The 20,188-nt window shown below is 37.7% G+C and overlaps 1 protein-coding gene across 1 annotated transcript in view; it reads left to right on the forward strand.

Annotated features, from left to right (window-relative positions):
* The window catches only part of KCNB2 (potassium voltage-gated channel subfamily B member 2), a 190,232-nt gene extending 177,927 nt beyond the window's left edge, over nucleotides 1-12,305 (forward strand). The window contains exon 3 of the mRNA XM_032127479.1: nucleotides 2,017-12,305. Within this exon, the coding sequence (XP_031983370.1) occupies nucleotides 2,017-4,179 (2,163 nt within the window). The 3' untranslated portion in view covers nucleotides 4,180-12,305. The remainder of the gene's footprint in view (nucleotides 1-2,016) is intronic.
* Nucleotides 12,306-20,188: the final 7,883 nt, after the last annotated feature.

The following is a 20,188-nucleotide window of genomic DNA, read 5'->3' on the forward strand; positions in this document are numbered from 1 at the left end:
TAGACACAGTGGGTTTAGGAAAGGCAGGTCCTGCCTGACCAACCTGATCTCCTTTTATGACCAGGAGACCTGCCTAGTGGATGAGGGAAAGGCTGTGGATGCTGCCTACCTGGACTTCAAAAAAGCCTTTGATACTGTCTCCCACAGCATTCTCCAGAAGCTGGCAGCCCATGGCTTGGACAGGTGTGCTCTTCATTGGGTTAAAACTGGCTGGATGGCTGGGTCCAGGGAGTGGTGGTTAATCATCCAGCTGGCATCTGGTTACTAGTGGGGCTTTCCAAGGCTCAGTATTGAGGCCAGTCCTGTTTAATATTTTTATCTATGATCTGAACGAGGGGATCAAGTGCACCCTCAGTCAGTTTGCAGACAACACAATGTTGAGCAAGAGTGTTGATCTGCTGAAGGGCAGGAAGGCTCTGTAAAGGGATCTGGGCAAGCTGAACTGATGGGCCAAGGCCAGCTGTATAAGGTTCAACAAGACAAAATGCTGGGTCCTGCACTTTGGTCACAACAACCCCATGTAGTGCTATAGACATGGGAAAGAGTTGCTGGAAGGTTGTCCAGTGGAAAAGGACCCGGGAGTGCTATTCAACAGCAGGCTGAACATGAGGCAGCAGTGTGCCCTGGTGGCCAAGACCACCAATGGCATCCTGCCTCTTATCAGAAATAGTGTGGACCAGAGGGCAGTGATCATCCCCCTGCACTTGGTACTTGTGAGGCCACACCTGGAATCCTGTGTTCAGTTCTGGGCCCCTCACTACAAGAAAGACTTTGAGGTGCTGGACCTTGTCCAGAGGAGGACAACAAAGCTGGTGAAGGATCTGGAGCACAAGTCTTGTGATGAGCAGCTGAGGGAGCTGGGCGTGTTTAGCCTGGAGAAAAGGAGCCTCATGAGAGGCCTTTTCACTCTCTACAGCTGCCTGAAAGGAGGCTGTAGCCATGTGGAGGTCAGGCTGTTCTCCCAGGCAACCAGTGGCAGGACGAGAGGATATGGCCTCAAGCTGTGCCAGGGAAGGTTCAGGTTGAACATCAGGAAGAATTTCTTCACTCAAAGGGTTGTCAGGCATTTGAACAGGGTGCCTAAGGAGTCAGCAGGTCCTGAAGTGCTCAAGAAACAACTGGTGTGTCACTTAGTGCTATGGTTTAGTTGGCATGGCGGTGTTCGGTCAAACATTGGACTTGATGGTCTTGGAGATCTCTTTCAACCTTAATGTTTCCATAATTCTGTGATTCTGTGATTCTATGATTCTATGAAAATAAGTGACAAAATATATTATAAAACCTATCTCCTTAGACAGAAAGCAAAATTTTATTTCTTGGAGGTCTTTGTCTACTTACACATTTTAATAATTATGAGAAACTCGGTTCACCTTCATACTACTTACTTTTTAACATCTTGGTCTCAACCTAATTCAGGATCAATACCTTCAATCGCTGTAGCATCTGAAATTTGTCCAGACATCACAATTCAGCAGTACTAATCTCCTGAACAAAGCTTTCTGTTTATTCTTCTTAACTTTGACTTTCAGCTCATAAATTTATGCCTGCCTACGAAAGTGTGCACTATGTAGTACTGAATTACCATCTTACACATGGTATTCCCCAATCAATTCTCCACACTGTATAAAGTTTTCCATAATTACAATTAATGCATAAAATTCTTAATGGTCTGCACATTAGCAGGAACTATATATCCTTCACTTGGTGACTTGCAGTAATAAATATCACCTCCTACTGTATCTTTTAAATGGTAAGACCAGTCGTGGCTTGCTTTCTGAAATGAATTGGCTTACTGCAGGCGGTAAAGCAATCAAGTTTTGACCATGTCTAAGATGAGTCTAATGTTTTCTCTGTGCAGAATTCAAAACAATGAAACAAAATAATGAATGCAGTAGCCAAAACAGCTTCCACCATTCTGTGTTTTTTTGACACATGCACATTTGAAAGGATTTAATCAAACCCTAACAAGTACACTTGTATCAGTCTAACCAAAACATTGTTTATTTTGTTTTACAGATTTTGGCCATTGTGTCCATTCTGTTCATCGTCCTGTCCACTATTGCTTTGTCTCTTAACACACTGCCAGAACTTCAAGTAATAGATGAATTTGGGCAGCCAAATGACAACCCTCAGCTAGCACACGTTGAAGCTGTGTGTATTGCTTGGTTTACCATGGAGTATCTTTTGCGTTTTCTGTCCTCACCAAATAAGTGGAAGTTCTTCAAAGGCCCATTAAATGTCATTGACTTACTGGCTATCTTGCCGTACTATGTCACCATTTTCCTCACAGAGTCCAATAAAAGTGTCCTGCAATTCCAAAACGTCAGACGTGTGGTTCAGATATTTCGAATTATGAGGATCCTAAGGATTCTTAAGCTCGCCAGACATTCAACAGGCCTTCAGTCTTTAGGCTTTACACTCAGGCGGAGTTACAATGAATTGGGCTTGTTAATATTATTTTTAGCCATGGGAATAATGATATTTTCAAGTCTTGTATTCTTTGCTGAAAAGGATGAGGATGCTACAAAATTTACAAGTATTCCTGCGTCATTCTGGTGGGCAACAATCACTATGACTACTGTAGGATATGGTGACATTTATCCTAAGACCTTATTAGGTAAAATAGTTGGAGGACTTTGCTGTATCGCTGGAGTGCTGGTCATAGCCCTGCCCATACCAATTATTGTGAACAATTTCTCAGAGTTTTATAAGGAGCAGAAAAGACAGGAGAAGGCAATTAAGAGGAGAGAAGCACTTGAGCGAGCTAAAAGAAATGGCAGTATTGTCTCCATGAATCTAAAAGATGCCTTTGCTCGCAGTATGGAAATGATAGATGTAGCAGTAGATTCAGGAAAGCTTGGAGAACCACTCAATCCAAAGGAGACACCTGATAACAGCCACCTGTCCCCAAGCCGGTGGAAATGGGCCAGAAGGACAATGTCTGAAACAAGCTCAAACAAATCTTATGAAAACAAGTACCAAGAAGTTAGTCAACAAGACTCCCAGGAGCAATTAAATAATGCTGCAGCTTCCTCCAGCCCACAGCACCTCAGTGCCCAAAAACTGGAGATGCTGTATAATGAAATTACTAAAACTCAGTCTCAGCCTAATCTTAATGCTGGTTACCAAGACCAATCAGCAAAGCCACCCATGTATGAGGAAGAAATAGAAATGGAAGAAGTTATAGGTCAGAGAGATCCGTTGCCAGCTGGGCCCACCGACATCGTAATGGACATGAGAAGCACATCCAGTATTGACAGTTTTGCCAGTTGTGCAACTGACTTCACAGAAACAGAGAGGTCTCCCCTCTCTCTGTTTCCTGGCTCTCACTTGCAAATGAGATTTCCAACTGATGCTGTTAATATGGAAGAAAACCAAAGAGCAAGAAGTTCTCAGTTTATACCATTTGCAAAAGACAGAGGATTTTCTCCAACTGATGTCACCTTTGAATATAATCCAATCAACAGACCTGTTACCAGTGATGGCAGTGGGCCCCAAACTGTTTCACATGGTCATTTTCATTTTGACACTGCCATGGAAAGCCCCAAAAGTTCCCTGAAAGGTAGCAACCCATTAAAATCTAGATCCCTTAAAGTTAATTTTAAAGACAATAGAGGTGGTGCTCCACATACTCCACCAAGCACCGCTAGGCCACTGCCAGTGACAGCAGGAGCAGACTTCACACAGGCTACCCCTCAGCACATCAGCACCATTCTCCTAGAAGAAAATTCCCCCCAGGGTGAACGACCTGTACTTGGTGCCGATGCATCTGCACTTTGTCAGGGACCTGCTAAAAAATCATCCCCTCTCTTTCCCAAACAAAAAATTTTCACTTTCCCTTCAAAAGAGAGGAGGAGCTTCACTGAAATAGACACTGGAGAAGAAGAAGAGTTTATGGAGCTACATGGTATGAAACATGAGAAAAAACAGGATATCAAGACAAATTGCTGTGGGGATAAACACAGTGATGGCAACAATTTAACAGGGGAGCCACAGATCACCTCTTCACCCAAAAGCATGAGCCACAACTGTACTCAAGACATTTACCATGCTGTGGGTGAGGTAAAGCCAGACAGTAACCAAGAAGGTCACAAAATGGAAAACCACTTATTTGCTCCAGAAATTCATTCAAGTCCAGGAGAAACTGGTTATTGTCCCACACGAGAAACTAGCATGTGACTAGTTACAGAAGCAATAAAAACACCTTTTCTTAAAACAGTTAGTAATGCCTATGAACTAAAACATGGAAAGCCTCAACAAAAGTGCATAAAATGTTATTTTTGCATGGCATGAAGAGTTGTTTAGTTTAAATACTGTTTAATTAAAAAAAAAGACTGCTTTTTGTAACAAACTGAAAAAAACAGGGAAAAAATTACTCAAGAATGGTGAACACAATAAAGAGAGCTCTATTAGGAGCCAGTGGTCTGCAACATCTGACATTTTTGATCCTTTCATTTATGATTGTAGACAGGTTTGGAACTCTTTTAACATTTTTTTTTCCTCGGTTACAATGAATTTTAGAATTTGCACATGAAAGGATGAAATGTCAATGCATGCATTCATAAAGATCTGAAACAAGGTGCTTTGAGCTTGCAAAATGCATATACTTGTAAATAGTTTGGGGTTGGGGGGAAAGCTACTGTTAACAAGGATTTATGGAAAAAGCATTTCCTGGGACACAGGTACTTCCTTCACAGCGTGCTGCCTGGAGGTTTTGTACAGACTTATGTTGCAAAATTGCAACTTCTACTTAAAGCATCTCACGTATCTTGCTTTCTGTTAAAAAGCTCATGAGTATATCTGTTAATTAAGGACTACAGTTTATCTTTAGTTTATCTGTGCTGTAAATCATGATGGGTTTTTTTTATTTGCAGAACTTCAGTTATTGCTTTTGTCAGCTTAATTAATGATCCTATGAGGAAAAAAAAGATTTAATGACCAGAACTTGAAGCATTTGATATTTTTATAGAAAACTGCCAACATTTCATAACTGAGAAAAAAAAAGTTCCATTTTAAAATTTAAAAATCAGCGTTATTTCCGTGGCAATAAATAGTGCCAAATGGCTATACAGATATATCCAAAAGTGTTCAACTTCTTAGAATATAACTTGGTATTAAAAAAAATATTTCCCACACTCTTATTTTTCCTTTAACACTATTTGCTTCTACATGATCTTTGATCTCTTACCTTTTTTCCTCCATGCAGTGCTCATACTTCAGTAATGGCAATGTTGTTGTTATGGTGTAAGGACATAAGAGACAAGGTTTGTAGGGGAAAGTGGTACCTTTTGTTATCATAAATCATATAGCTGGAGAAAAAGAGGCTTCAAGTACATGTGATTTGCCTCAGGTCTTCCATACGCCAAAGCTTGTCTGTGTTTTTCAGTTCAATCATTTGGACTGACAGAAGATACCACTTGACTCACCAAATATGCCTCAACCCATCCTTCCATAGCTGTTCTGAAACGGAGTATAGGATTTCCACTATACTTAAATAAAGGAAAACATCAATCATTCCACTGAGAACTGCCAAAGCATCTTTCATTTCTCTGATTTCTCCAGCTTTGTAAAAGAAAGATGCTGAACCAAAGCCTTCATTACAAAGTAACCATCTAACCACTGTCTCGAAAAAGCTATTTTTTATTTTATCCAGAATCCATAGCTTCCTATGCTATAATATATTAAAAAAAGCTTATAGATTGCTTTAATTCCCTAAATCATAAAAAGTTTATTCAATTCATGAATTCTAATCATAAGCAAATGTATGCAGTTACACAGACATGTTCTACAAAATGTTCCCTTTTTTTTATTTTAGGAAGACTTAAAAGTACTCTAGACCAACCAATGCATGGTTTGGAACAGCAGGCTTCTACTTACCATAGGGGACCTAGGTTAATTTTTACTCATGTCTTTTTCTGTCGCTTGAATAAGTAACAACCAGGCACCTAAAACACTCAGTGTAAAGGGACAAGCATTTTTGTTGCAACATTGCCCGTTGCTTGAAATGGCTGGGTCGATGCCACAGACATCACTCAAGCCTGGCATATAGAAAAGAGGCAAGTTTGAACAGCTCCAAAATATTGATCCTGGTGGCTGGGCCAAACAATGAGCACAGCACAATCATTCAGTTGGGGTTTTTTTGAAAGTTTTCTGTATTTCCCTAAGTTTTCTTATTTCTGTAACAAGAGAATATTGAGGTGTCTCTTCAGTCATTTGAATAACTGAGAATATAATGTCTTTTTTTTCAAACAATGTCTGGTCATTAATTCTCAAAATAAAAATTATTTTTTTTGTCTTTAATTGCAGTTCATTTCAACTTGTTGCTGCATTCAGTTTTATGTATTTATATGGTATTCTGCATAACAATTTTCAATCATGTTGTGTCTCACTGTCCCAAAACTTAGCTTTTTAATATTTTATGGTCATTAATCTTCTACATTTATTTTTTAGTTTCTAGATCTTTTCGGTGACTAAACGCCAGTCAATTTTTATATGCCTGAAGTGTTGGTTTGTATTTTCTATGTGCAGTTTTATGAAATCACATGGGCCTGTTCAATCTGCCTTTACATCCTAGTGAACTATTGAAGTCCAAATTAAGACCAAATGGGACCTGGTCTCATGCTCTGGATCCACAGAAAATTCCCATTCAAGAAAATAGTGTTGTTCTGGCAAGACTGAGGTCTGTGTCATGTTCCTTCTGTGTGCTTTTTCTCCCAGGTGACCCTTACTCTTTGGAAAAGCCCCCTTAGACCTATGCCACTCGATGGAAAGGGAGGAGTCCAGACATAGGGAACGTATTGCAGGAACAGACATTTAATTCCTTAAGCTCTCCTGAGCTAAACTTCATGTAAACCTGATTCTGGCCTATTAAAATCACTAAAAATTTAAAAGGGGTAAAGTCAAGGCCTCGATCCTTGTGCAGATGAACCTCCCCTGAAACCAATGGGAGTCTGGTGGAAAAAGGGACTGACTGAAATATAAATGAGAAGGACTGTAGTCTCTCCCTCTTGATGAAAATCAACAGGAGCTTTAACTATATGAATCACATGAAAGACCAGGCCCTTATTTGCTGCTGTATTTTAAATGTTTTCAGAGAAGCACATTTATTTTGAAAGCAAAAGAAATGCAATTCACTTTATTAACAGATGCTTTATTTTTTTGAAATACTAGAAGCAAAATTATTAAGCTTTAGAAGTGATTTTGGTATAATTTTATTATCTACTTTTGACTAAGCTGAAAACTATTTCCGGAAGCACAGGTTTAGACATGTGGTTTTTCCAGTCTTGACTGCATACACAGGATCCACCTCTGAATACCTAACCTGTGTAATTCCTGATTAAAACATCTATTTGAGCAGTTGCAGGACTGGATCTAGCTTTCTGTCGAGTACAGCAGGTGTAAGAAGTGCAGGCCAGGATCACTTCATTCATCATGAGTTGATATGAAGCAAATTATGCAAAATTACACAAATATATTTTTCTGGTTTTCTAAAACTTTGAAGCCATTTCGGACTTATTACCCATTCACCACAGTAAGGAGAGAATGTGTCTGGGTTCTGGAGTCAGTCTCTAATGACAGCTGTGCAATTTTGAAACAACTTAAGGAGTCTTAGGAAGAAGTGACTCCTTTGTGCACCTGAAAGGGGTCTGACTCCTCGCATCACTGGAAAATGAAGAATGTTCAGGGAGATAGCTTTGCAATTCATCTATTTTTTATATTTTTTTACTAACTGCAGAATCCTGAATCAAAGTTTTAATTCCTTTTCAATGAAGAAACCAAATGCACATATTTAAAAAATGTTCACAGAGTAATTAGAAGAGTTTTTGGGTAATAGTCACATTGATCCAAATCTAGGTGGGGGGTGGGGGGAATAATATATCGCACAAACTGCAAAGGAAGTTCCTACAGGAAAGCTGTTTACAGGGAAGTATATTATGTGAAGAATGTAACATGGTGTAGGAAGTTTTTGCACTACCGAATTTATATAAAATACACTTTTTTAAATGAAAACACAAAAGGCCTTTTAATGCTACATTGTATAGAATATAGAAGCCTCTGTGCTAATGCAGCAATGTAATGCACTGTGTCCTCACTTCACAATTGGTCTCAAAATTCAAACATTAGTGATGTTAGAGAGGTGATATCTGATCTAACGCTAGAGCAACGGACATGAAGAGCCTTTCAGCACACTATTATGTAACCCAAAGTGTGTACAGACAGTTCTGTTTTTGCCTATAACATTCATAAATCAAAACAACAATTGGCTTCGGGAGTTGTTTCCTAACAGGCAATACTGGGCAATGTATTTGTATTCCTTGAAAAACTGTGAGTTCTTTTAAAAGTAGACCTCTTCCCCTACATGTTGACTGAGCTTCTGTTTCCTTCAATGTTTACCTTCAAGTTATTTAATTAACTGCTTCAACCTCCTCTAAATCTCGGTCCCGTACAAAAGACAGTTGTCTTTTTGAAGCTCTATTGCAAATACAGTCAGACTGGTAACAATGCCCAGGGCTTAACTGATTGGCTTTTACATTCAAATAATTTTTGAATCACTTGGATAGAAAATAAATATTTTGATCATGCAAAAATATTTTAGAAGCAGAAAAGTGCAACAAATGTCCTTTTTTTTTTTCAAAGTAGCCAGCACAGATCAAGCAAGAAATGTAAATACCACAAAGGGGAAAGAAGGGCAGAAAACTGTAAGTAAACAAGGCATGTTTTAGTGTACTATATAAAAAGAGATATAATAAAACATATGTGAAGGAAGCCTTATTCACACTAAATGAGGTAAAAATACCAGTAGCAAAATATTTAATTCCACTCCTACTCCATTGTAATTTTTAACCTAGAACCAACAGGTTCAGTGATGCTATTATCCACTTGCCTGCCACATTAACATCTGATTTGTAATTGTTTTTCAGAAGACTTTCCTGAAAAATAAGATACCACTGTTGCTGTCCTTATTAATCTTTGGATCTCTTCCCATTGCCCTCCAAATATCAACCTTCTCTTCTTCTTGGGCATGGTCAGAAGGCAACCCACCCAACAAGATGATAGGTGTGTCTTGTTTCTCAGGAAAGTGCTTTGGTAGTGTGGTGCAAATGGCCAGATGAACTCTGTTGCATTTGGACCAAGGAACAAGAACTGAGTGTCACTTCTCCCCATTTTCTAGTTGTAAAGTACTCTGAATTCTCCAGTGTCCCCACAGTGTCCCCATCCTTCATACAAAAGCTTTCAGTGCTCTTGAAAGAACTTTTTTGAAAGCATTTGACTGGCAAATGCTATTAAGAGAGCCATCGGGCTAAGTGTGAATATTTGTCTCTTGTCCAATATGGTTTTATTAGTGGCACTCAGCTTTAACTCCTGCTGAAATGCTTTCTAAAATGGATCAGGTGTTCTGGGAGCCAAACCCTTTGTAGGTCCTCTGTCAGTTTCCTTAACAAAAGAAGGTTAGGTAACTGGCAGGCAAAAAGGAAACAAAGAATTTTGTTTGCATTGTGTGATGGTTTCTTGTTCAGTGATCATACACTATGGGACATCTGCAGGTGGGGTAATGTACTTGTCTTTGTATTTATTTTGTTGCAGGTTTAAACAGTATTTTTTTAAAATGCTGAGTTATGATATTTAGGAAGTATTACCCTTTAGTAAAATGGAGATTTCTTCCAAAACAGCAGTGATTCTTTATAGTCCTATATTATTATTGAATGATATTTAGTTTTCTTTTATGACACCTAATGCAGATCCTGATGAATACCACTATGGAACAAGGAAGTAGCACACAAATATTACTGCTCTTTTTACTTAAAAGTAGCCAAAAATCATGGTATTAGCTAACATTTGATCCAAGAAAGCTGATTATCCTAATTATAGATATCAACTGAACAGAATGGTGACCTGTCATCACCTTAGACACTGACTGTAGTCCTGTGATTAACATAAACCATGAATCTAAGAGCAGTCCATGCCATTAATTTCATAAGGGTAATTTTTTTAACTCAAGTAACTATTTAAATACATATTTAACATCAGCAAGAGTAATTTACACTTCTAAATCTGGAAGTCTATGACTCTGTTTACACTGGCATGTTAGAGGAAATCAGGAGAGCTCTCGACATGAATCTCTCAGCTACCCCCACTTCTCATGCTTTGGTTCACACAACCAAGCAATCTGCACCATGTAAATTGGACGACTTTTAGATGAAGCTGAACCAGAAGACTTCTTCCATGAGGGCACCAGATGTGCTGCAGGCAGGACAAAGCATTCGGGCCCTGGTACCAGATGAGAGCCAGTCCAAAAATTGCACCCTCTCAGTACAAACTGTTTTCCTCAACAAATCTGCTCATATTGTACGACTTGCTAATGTAGACATAGATCTCTACCATGACTACTGTCTTCAGCCCATGTAGCTCTTGGCTAAATCCCTTATTCAAGCAAATTTTGCCATTTTCATCAGTGGTATTGCATAAAAAAAGCAATATGTAGCCAAAGATTAAATTGTTCCCAGTGCATTCCCCAAGTTAACCCACATAAAATAATTTAAACAATAAAATCTTGATAACCTTTGTATAGTTGTGTTTTGTAGTTCGGATAAAACTCCATATACTGCATATTTCTACAGTCAATTTATGCTAAAGTTGGTGTTACATTTGATGAAGACAGTACAGACAGCACTAGACTGACTTACTCCAAAATCAGTGGAATGATTAAACTGATTGCAAGTAGCTTTATTTCACTTAACAGTAACACTTACTTTATACTGGTATGAATAAAAGCAAATTGCTGTGCATTGATGGAGGATCAGAAGCCCAGCTTGAGTATTTTGTGCCGATTTGCCATGTCCAGATATCTTCCTATTTGGATCACCAGCTGAAATTTATTTAAATTGAGGAACTAGTAGGGTTTTGATTGTGCGCTTAGTTGCTCTGATGTCTGGGACATACCTTGTACGGTAACACAAGGAACAAAAAGCCAATTCCTTATCTTACTTCTTTTAACCATTTCAAGGTGGAGGACATACGTCTTGTAGTGATATTTTTGCTCTAAGTTTTGCTCAGATAGCATCCCTCTGTGGAGGTTCAGAATACAAAACATTTATGCCTGTTCTTGAAGTCCTTAAGCAGAATGCCAGTGGAAACTCTGCCTGTATAAAGCTGAAGGATGGAGCAATATATTATAGCATTAGGCAAAAGGAACAGTTTCTAACACATCACAAAATACATTTTAAAAAAATTTTATAAACCTACTGTTGGGGACAATCTCGGGTACTTCTGCTCAGATGCAGAGTTCTGGATTTCTGTGTCTAAATTATCAGAGTCTGCAGAGTTTTACCTGTACAACCCTTTCAACAATCAAAGGAGCCATGCTGATAAGCTGAAACATGGAGGGATTAGTGTATAAAGAAGCTGAGCATTGAATACATAGCCTATTGCTTTCAGACCACTGTAAATATCAAATTAAATATGTACTAATTCATGTTTATACATTATTACTGTGTTAGTTTCATAGATACAGTAGCATGACTATTATTAGTTTTACGGAGTTTAATGAACTTTACTTTGTATTCCTCTGTGAATGCTCTGAATGCTGCAAACAAAAAAAGCACAACAGTATTTTTTCAAGTTCTCTTGGGGCGATAGCAGTGTCTTCACTATTGTTCAGTTTTACAGATTTAGCAACATTTCATCATACATTGCTCTATGAATAACGTATCTTTCTTTAAAAGTACTGTCACTAGGAGATAAAAGTATATGTGATAAGTCTTGTCTCATCTCATTCATCTGCCTTTACAAAATGCCCCAGACATTTTGTGGGAGAATATGCTGCTTTTGCTTCATGCATTGTTTGTATTTGGGGGTGGGGCAGGGGAATAATAGGGCATTTTGCAATGGTAATTGCATCAAACACGCTTTTTTTCATTATTATTGTATTTGTTAGAAACATTTTGATTTTGTTTCTTTCTGTAGATAAAACTTTGACAATAGCTTTATTTTTTCAACTAACCATTTGATTTCATTAGACTAATACCTTCTCACATTTAGTGGTATTCGTATCAATGTTTCCATATCAGCTGCATTTTAACTTCATAAAAAAGGAAATGTGGTTATTATTTTTGTCATACTAGATTTTGCTGATCAACTAAGTATTTCTGCACCAATCTACATATTAATATGCATGTTGTAGTCTGTACAATTGTTCAACATCAAAATATCTGTTTAATTTATGTCAAATGTCTGTAAAATAAATGCATTGTTCTCCATTTCAGTCTGATAGAATAAGCAGGATAGTAAATAAATGTGTAAATGAATCATTTGTGTCTCATTTCAGTTCTCTTCATGAAACCGCTTTACATCGAACATTGCATATATACCAAAACAATAATCCATAGTGTCTTTAGATGTCATTACTTAACAAAATTATACAGGAATCTCTGACAGACAATATGTACAGAAATTAATCACTTTGCTATGCAAATAAAATCAGAATCCATTATTTTTTTAAAAAAATTAAATGTAGTGATTCTAAGCCTTTTCCTCCCTCTCTGTTCACAATTACTGTTAATTACTACTCACACTGTCATAGACACAAAGCCTCAAATGACCTTACAAGAGTGAGTAAACAGTATTGCCTGCAGGATGGAAAGCAGAAACATGGAAAGATTTAGCAGCCTTTTTTGTGGCTAGTCAAACATAGGTACCTCAGCCTAATATTCAGGCATAGTGGATAAACCAATTTCTTGTCCAGGAGAAATTTTAGATTATAGTGGAAATTATTTTACTCCTTTAAGATGGGTCAGGAAAATAACAGATTTTTTTTTACAAGCAAGGTTTGGCTGCAAATCCACCTATAATAGAGCATCTCTACCATTCAGAAAATACGGAATATAATTCCCTTGTCTTCAAATTAGAAAGCTATTTTTTAATGTCAGCATCTGAGCAGCACTGCAATGAAATAAAAATGGAAGTCCAAGTTCGTCCCTTTGGTGACCATGTTGATTACAGTTTTTATGAGAGAGCATAGAGATGCTTTAGTTTCACAACCTCACTGTGCTATACATCACTTAATACACCATTCACTGCACTGCAGAACTTCTACCCTTTCAGCTTTTAATCTAAGGGTTCCCTCTATGAATGTGCAGCACTGTACATAAATCTAAATCTGTTCAATTTTTCTATTCTACCTCAAACACATTCCCAACTTCCTTTTTCCTTTAAAGAACAAACAACAAACAAACAAACACATCCTTCTTATTGCTTGTCCAAATCTCTTCTTGGCATTCATCTAAATAATTGCATTTTAAGGAGAGGATTTGGGGGGTTATATATAATTCAATAACCAATCAGTCTGCAGCCCACACATCTAATCATGGTACCCAAGAGTATTTGCAAAACTTCCGTTTTACATGCACATTTCAGCTGCCACATGGTTCCATCCTGCAGCAAGACTCTGGCCTCTTCAGCTTTTGGTTGTGCAGAAAGGAGACTAAGTCACATAGGAGAAAAAAAGTGGAATCATTTTCCAAAAAGCACTGGTTAGTCAAGGGACCAAGATACACCACTGTAGTTCCTAGCTCAACATCTCTCAATCATGCCATGAGTTTAGGAAATCTTTCTGTTCTAACCATTTCATCTTTTCCCATCTTCTCCTCTCCCTCCTTTCTTTCTTGTGGAGCACATTTCAAAAAACAGTCCAGAACCCCAGCATCTCATTCCAGATCCAAAGCAGCCTACGAAAGGAAGTGAATCAATGGTAGAGAGAAAATAAAATATAGAAAATCTCCACTATTTTATTGGTGCAATCTGACCTATTGCTGAACATGCAGCTAGAAAGCCGGAAAAGTATTTTATGATAACCTGCAAGTGTGATAGGTGGTTGGGATTAGGTCCTAAAGACAGAAATATTCTTGGCAGACCAGGAATAGAGCAGGTCAATAGAGACCATACTGACAAAATACTGAAATAGCACTAGGTTACCACAAAAAGTACCCTGCCATAATCTGTTCAGAGAAAAAAAAAAATCCCTAGCATTTCTAGATATAAATATTAGGAAAGTAAACAACCTAAATATTGGGGATAGCATGTTAAACCTTAATTTACTGTAGAGGCTAAAACCATGTTTCTGCTGACTCTCTGAATGCAAATTTTCATTGGGCGAAAAACAGACACTATTAATCATATGAAAAGGAAAAACTATCTGCAGTTTTGTTAGTTCACTTCAGGGGGCCCTGAGGGAACAAGAGTTTACTCAATGCTGCTAAAAAAGCATTTTTGGGCTTAAAAAGTACTTAATAATGTTGAACTACCATAACTATAAAATATATCTTATTTGCAGAAAGTAAAGACATACAAGCCTACAGCACCAGAAGGAATGGTGCCATTCAATAACATTTTTACATTATTATAAATAAGTTTGATTTATTATTTCTCACCTTTCATTCTCATGCATTCTACATATTATCATCTTTCCCACACTGGAAATCGGCACAGCAACAATTTATTGTGAATCACTGCTAATTACCTAATTACCATTTAGGTATTCCTACTGTAAAACATTCAGGTTGAGTTATGTTGTCATTCACTTTTATTGAAGCTACTAATGCAAATATTGCTTTACTTTGCAAAAGAAATCTATTTTTATGATTTGTTCTCTTATGTTGCAGTTTTCAAATGGCAATTTGCCATTATTCTTCAAAATACATTCCCACGACAATTTGTTTCTACTGGATGGCAAGAGGCAAGCTGTCGACTGTCAAGTATCAGTACATTATTCATATCCATGCTATGAAAGTTAAAAAGGCTTCTTCAGATGTTTTTGCAGTTTAGGGCATTCATTATGGAAAAGAGCTCACAGTGAGCTTTAGTCCAATTAGACTCTGGACAACCCACAGTTAAAAGAGCCACTATGAATGCCCTAACTTCAGGAAATTTTCCTAACTTAGTAAACACTAAGGCATTCAATGACATAAACACAGATCCATAAAGAAGTAGAATTCATTTGCTCAGCCACTCAAGAAACCATCTGTATTTACCACCTTTTCTGTTTCAATCTCTTACTGGTTTTGATTTAATAATTTCATTACAATATATAAAGAGGCTGGCATAATTGTACCATTCTTAGAAAGGAGCTGGGTTTTCAGTTTTTCAATCCTTTAGCAGGATGGTAACAAACATCTTATACCTGTGACTCATCCTTCAGTGGCAAGTCTGCTGACCACTGAGCAAGTGACTCTTCATATATATATATATATATATACACATAAAACACCCACACATGCACAGAGCACATATGGAATATGGCACTGTCTTAGCACCATAGTCTGCAAACCAAAACTCTCCAATACTTTCTATTTGTGCTATGGTATAGCTACAATCTAGAGAGATTTCTCAGCTCACCAAGGCACAGCAGAAAGATCTCACAGTTTTCACAACTCTAATTCATACTTGAAAGAAAATAAGTCACATACCCAGAACACTATTCTCCATGCACACAGAAAAATGGAAGTGCTAACACCTGTACATTAGTGGGATTGTTACAAGGCTTATGTATCTGGCAGTAAATTAAAACATACATAGACTGGAATAATTCCACTCTAGTATGAACAGCTGCATCTCCAAAATTTCACTCTAGTATGAACAATTACACCTCCAAAGGAAGAAGTTTCTTTTAGCAGCAACATTACAACTACTGGTTTAATTATCAGCCACTCCTGCTTACCTGACCACCTTTCTCATCAGAAGCACATAAGCAAATCCTGTTTAATAACTTCAAGCAGGTTTCATATGTTTACCTTGTAAGATGGGAGAAAAGCTCCAACTTTTCTACTAAATATTTCAAAACTAAGTCAGAACCTACTCACAATTCTTGGGGAGGACAAAATAAGATTCCCAGTAATCAAAAGAAATAAAGACCTTAGTACATACAGAAAGAAGATCAATTTTGTAGTATTAAAAAATAACAGGAAAGAGTAGCTACTGTTTTTCATGTCTGAGACCACATTCTCACCCACAAAATCAATAAAGAAGAAACAGATTTAAACAGGCACCACCACATAAATACTCTGCTACCTCTGCTTTCTGTGAGTAGTTTCACTTTAGTGTTTTCCCCCAGTTAACAATGAAATTGATTTTTGGATAATCAGCATGTTTTGTTTCCTTGGAATTTCTAGTCATGACATCTGCAGAATTAAAACTCAGGGATTGTCAGCAATGTATCCAGAGCTCAGAATGAATAAAATTGTAATTCCAGGAGTGTACTGATGTTGCAAATTGATTTAACATTCACTGTGATGATTGATCAAGGCAAACTGCTTTGCTATTGTGCATATGTTCAGAGGTATTGTCTGTCACAATAGCTATTTACACAGCATTAGAAATCTAATGAAATCTACCAACCTCCCATTTTTAAACAACAATAAATTATTTCCTTTTCATTTGGCAGCTTGGGTTGAAAACAACTCTAGATTTAGTTTCATCCATTCAAATGAATCTCAGATTTTCTGGTATTCACTACAACCGATCTTCTCTGACGCTTTTACAGATATACAATAAAGTGTGTCTCTCTTTAATATTTTCACAGTATTTAACATTGTTGCAAGTTTATCCTCTTTCTTCCAGGTTGCTAAACACATTCAATGCTCAGCTAATCAGCAGAGCCAGAAAATCATATTTCCAAGACCTTGTTTTCACACTGAAAACAATTGCAAAGCTGTTAGTTCCTAATGGCTGGCACATTTATCAAAATAAACAAACATAAATAAATTATTAATTCTAAACAAGCAAAGTTTCTGAGAGGTCTCTAATGATCATTTCATAGAAATATAGTTACCTAAGCTGCAGTTGTGTATCTCAGGTATAATTCCACAGAAGACAGTGCCAAATGTCAGTCATTTCTCAGTATACCAGAGATACCAGTACTTGGCCAGTAACTTAGGGACTCTTTCTGTGTATCTTTATCAGAAAATCTTCAGTCACATAACAGGTAATTCATAAATATAATTTAAATTCACTAAAGCATGTAAACACTATGGATTGTTGAATTTACTCAAGTGCATTGATTGATCAGAGGGCTGGAGCACCTCTATGAAGACAGGCTGGGACAGTTGGGGTTTTTCAGCCTGGAGAAGAGAAGGCTCAAAGGATAGAAGCCATCAAGTACCTAAGGATGTCTGCTAGAGACCTGGAGAAGGACTTTTCCCAAGGGCATGTAGTCATAGGACAAGAGGGAATGGTGATCAGCTGAAGGAGGGTAGGTTTAGATTAGACATTAGGAAGAAATTCTGTACTTTGAGTGTCGTGAGGCACTGGAACAGGCTGCCCAGAGAAGTTGTGGACTTCCCATCCCTGGAACTGTTCAAGGCCAGGGTGGATGGGGCCTTGAGCAACCTGGTCTAGTTGATGGTGTTGCTGCACATGACAGGGGGGTCACAACTAGCTGTTCTTTAAGGTCCCTTCCAATCCAAGCCATTCTATGATTCTGTGATGTTAGCCAAGGAGAATTTGATATAACTTCATCAGGAGCATAGCGGCTTTAAGAGCATGTCCCTGGTTAAAACAAGAGACATCGAGTAAAGACAAAATGGGAGAAGTATTTGCTTCTGGTAGCAAGCAAGGTGAACTACAGTCAGTTCTACACAGCATTCCAACTTACCATTCCTCTTTCTAGGGCGAGTCCCAGACACTAGAGCAACATAATGGTTTGACATTCACTGATGTGAATGTGCCAATGAACACGGTTGGTGATAATGTAGCAATTGCACTGTCTTTAACTCAAGTCTCAATGTAGTTCTTCAGGTGGGACAGAATAAAATACCTATCAGTTCATTTTCTGTGTATGAATTAATCCCAGCAAAGGGTAGGAGACCCTGCTGAGTTCAAAATATTGAATACTGTAATACATTTGTCTCTAAAACTGCATTACATTAACTGAGAATAATGCAGCCTTTATTCTTTCATACATATATTAGCTTAATGAGCCATTAAAGTGTCTAGTATTTAAAGCATACAAGTAGATCTATAGTTTAAGCTTCAGAAGTCATCCAAATGTCTTACAAGTGCCAATAGTACTCTCAACAGGAGAAATTTAGCCTTTCATTTATTTTTAAATTGCTCTTTCCTTTTATTCCATAAAATGCATTTATTTACAAGAAGGCAATTGAAATCTTTAATACTGAATCAAGTAATCTAAGCTAGAAAAGGCAGAATGGGAACATATATTTTGGATAACACCCTGCTCCTAATCAGGTCCCAGGAAATTAGACTCATTTTCTCTTTTACTTTCTCTAGTTAATTAATCAGAAAAATTTTCCCTTCCCACTGATCAGAGTTTCATAAGGAAATCTGTCCTCTTGGAAGCACCAATATCCACAAAGGGGCCATGTGCTTTGGCAGAGACCTCCAGACCTCCCAAAGAGGCTGTTGAAATACAGAAATGTTGGGTTTAGACCTCACCATGGGAATTCCCCAGCACTCACATGGCCTGTGAATGTAACAAGGGAGTCACTGCTTCAGCCTTGCCACTTTTGTAAACTCCAAACTGTTCGAAACCACAGCAGATGCATGCCCAGAGGATCAAGGAAAGACAGAACATGGTTGCAGAAGTACAGCTATTTTCTATTGCAGACCTGCCTCACCCATGTATTTTTGCCTTCTCAGAAATTTACTGCATCTAATTGCTTCTGTATGATTGGCTCAAGAACAACAGTCAAATCTGTGAAAGGTCTACATGGTATTATCCTTGCATAATCTTGGCATACTCATAAGTAAAATCCTTCACCAAATGGAAAGTTACTGCCAGTAATTTCTAGACAGATGTGATTCTCCAAAATCTGTTCTTTTAGTCAGTATTCTACCAGAAGTCTGGTCTGTCCTGTATTTCTATGTATGATGAATAATTTCAGTAATATTATTTTAAAAGAAATTCTGAGTTCTGTTACTTTGATTTTTCCATCATTCTATATCTCATAACTATTACCATTGACTAATATGAAAAGGTATATTATGGCAGAGCAGCATTTTAGGTGATTACAAGTATATCAAGAGTATTAAACAATCTCCTTCACCTTTGTTCCAAAGTAACTGCATATAATACTACATGACCTCTATTATAACTAAATGTATGTTTCATGGTTGTGAAAATTTTAGTATGTCTCATTCTAAAGTCTACTGGTTCAATTTGTCTGATGGCTCAGCACTGCTAGAAAGATTTTTAAAAAAAAAAAAAGGACTTGTGCTGTAACACTTTGGAGGAATTACAGTCTGTGAGCCAAGAAGCAGCTCTGTCATGCAACAAAAGACTGTAATACAACACACCTGAAAAAGCTCAGCTTTGAAAGTGTGCCTTTTAGGCAGAAAAGACACCTAAAGGGCTAAACTGGACTAATACTGCAAAAACTTCAGTAAGGGGCCTTGGTGTTTTCAATCCATGCCTTCTTTTTTCCACCTTCCTAGCTTCTCTGATAAGTATCTTTTAATAAGATTCTTGATTCTAATTGAGGCAAGATGAAAAAAGAAGACCATTCATGCAGAGATGTAAAAGGAAAGGAAGCCTTCAGAACGAGGAAGGGAAACCACTGCAATTTGAAGTGTTTGTGGGGGAAAAAAAACCAATGGAGAATGTCTGGGGGGGACTGAAACTCCTGAGGTACTAGAATGTATTCCAAAACACATTTGCAGCAATAGTGCAAAATAGTGATTGAGGTAAACAGTAGTAGGAAATGACATTGGATCTCAGCATATTTTCCAAGATATATATATAAAAAATGTACTTAATCTAACACTGTTTCAGACCAAAAACTTTATAGTCTGTTATGCCTGCTAAAGAAGCTCTGCATTCCAGAAGGGAGTTCTGTCAGGCCCATTTAAAGTCAAGTTTAGACTACCCATGTGCTATACTCATGTCCTTCATTTCCCCTTATCTATTTCCTTTTAAAGTCCAGAAAAGAATTGTAAAAAAGTGAGTTTATGCAATGTTAATAGTTAATACTCACTTGATAAGCATGCAAAAGCTTTATCCTCAGTAGGCAAATGCAGAGAGAGCACCTGTATACACCATATCTATACATATATATACACAGCTGGCCACACACTTCATGGAATGGTTTGGGTTGGAAAGGACCTTAAAGTTCATCTATTTCCAACACCCCTGTGCTGGCCACCTGCAAGGCAATTGTGTCGTCCCATCCTGCCCACACCT

The sequence above is a fragment of the Corvus moneduloides genome, chromosome 1 (assembly GCF_009650955.1).
Source record: "Corvus moneduloides isolate bCorMon1 chromosome 1, bCorMon1.pri, whole genome shotgun sequence".
NCBI classification, from domain to species: domain Eukaryota; kingdom Metazoa; phylum Chordata; class Aves; order Passeriformes; family Corvidae; genus Corvus; species Corvus moneduloides.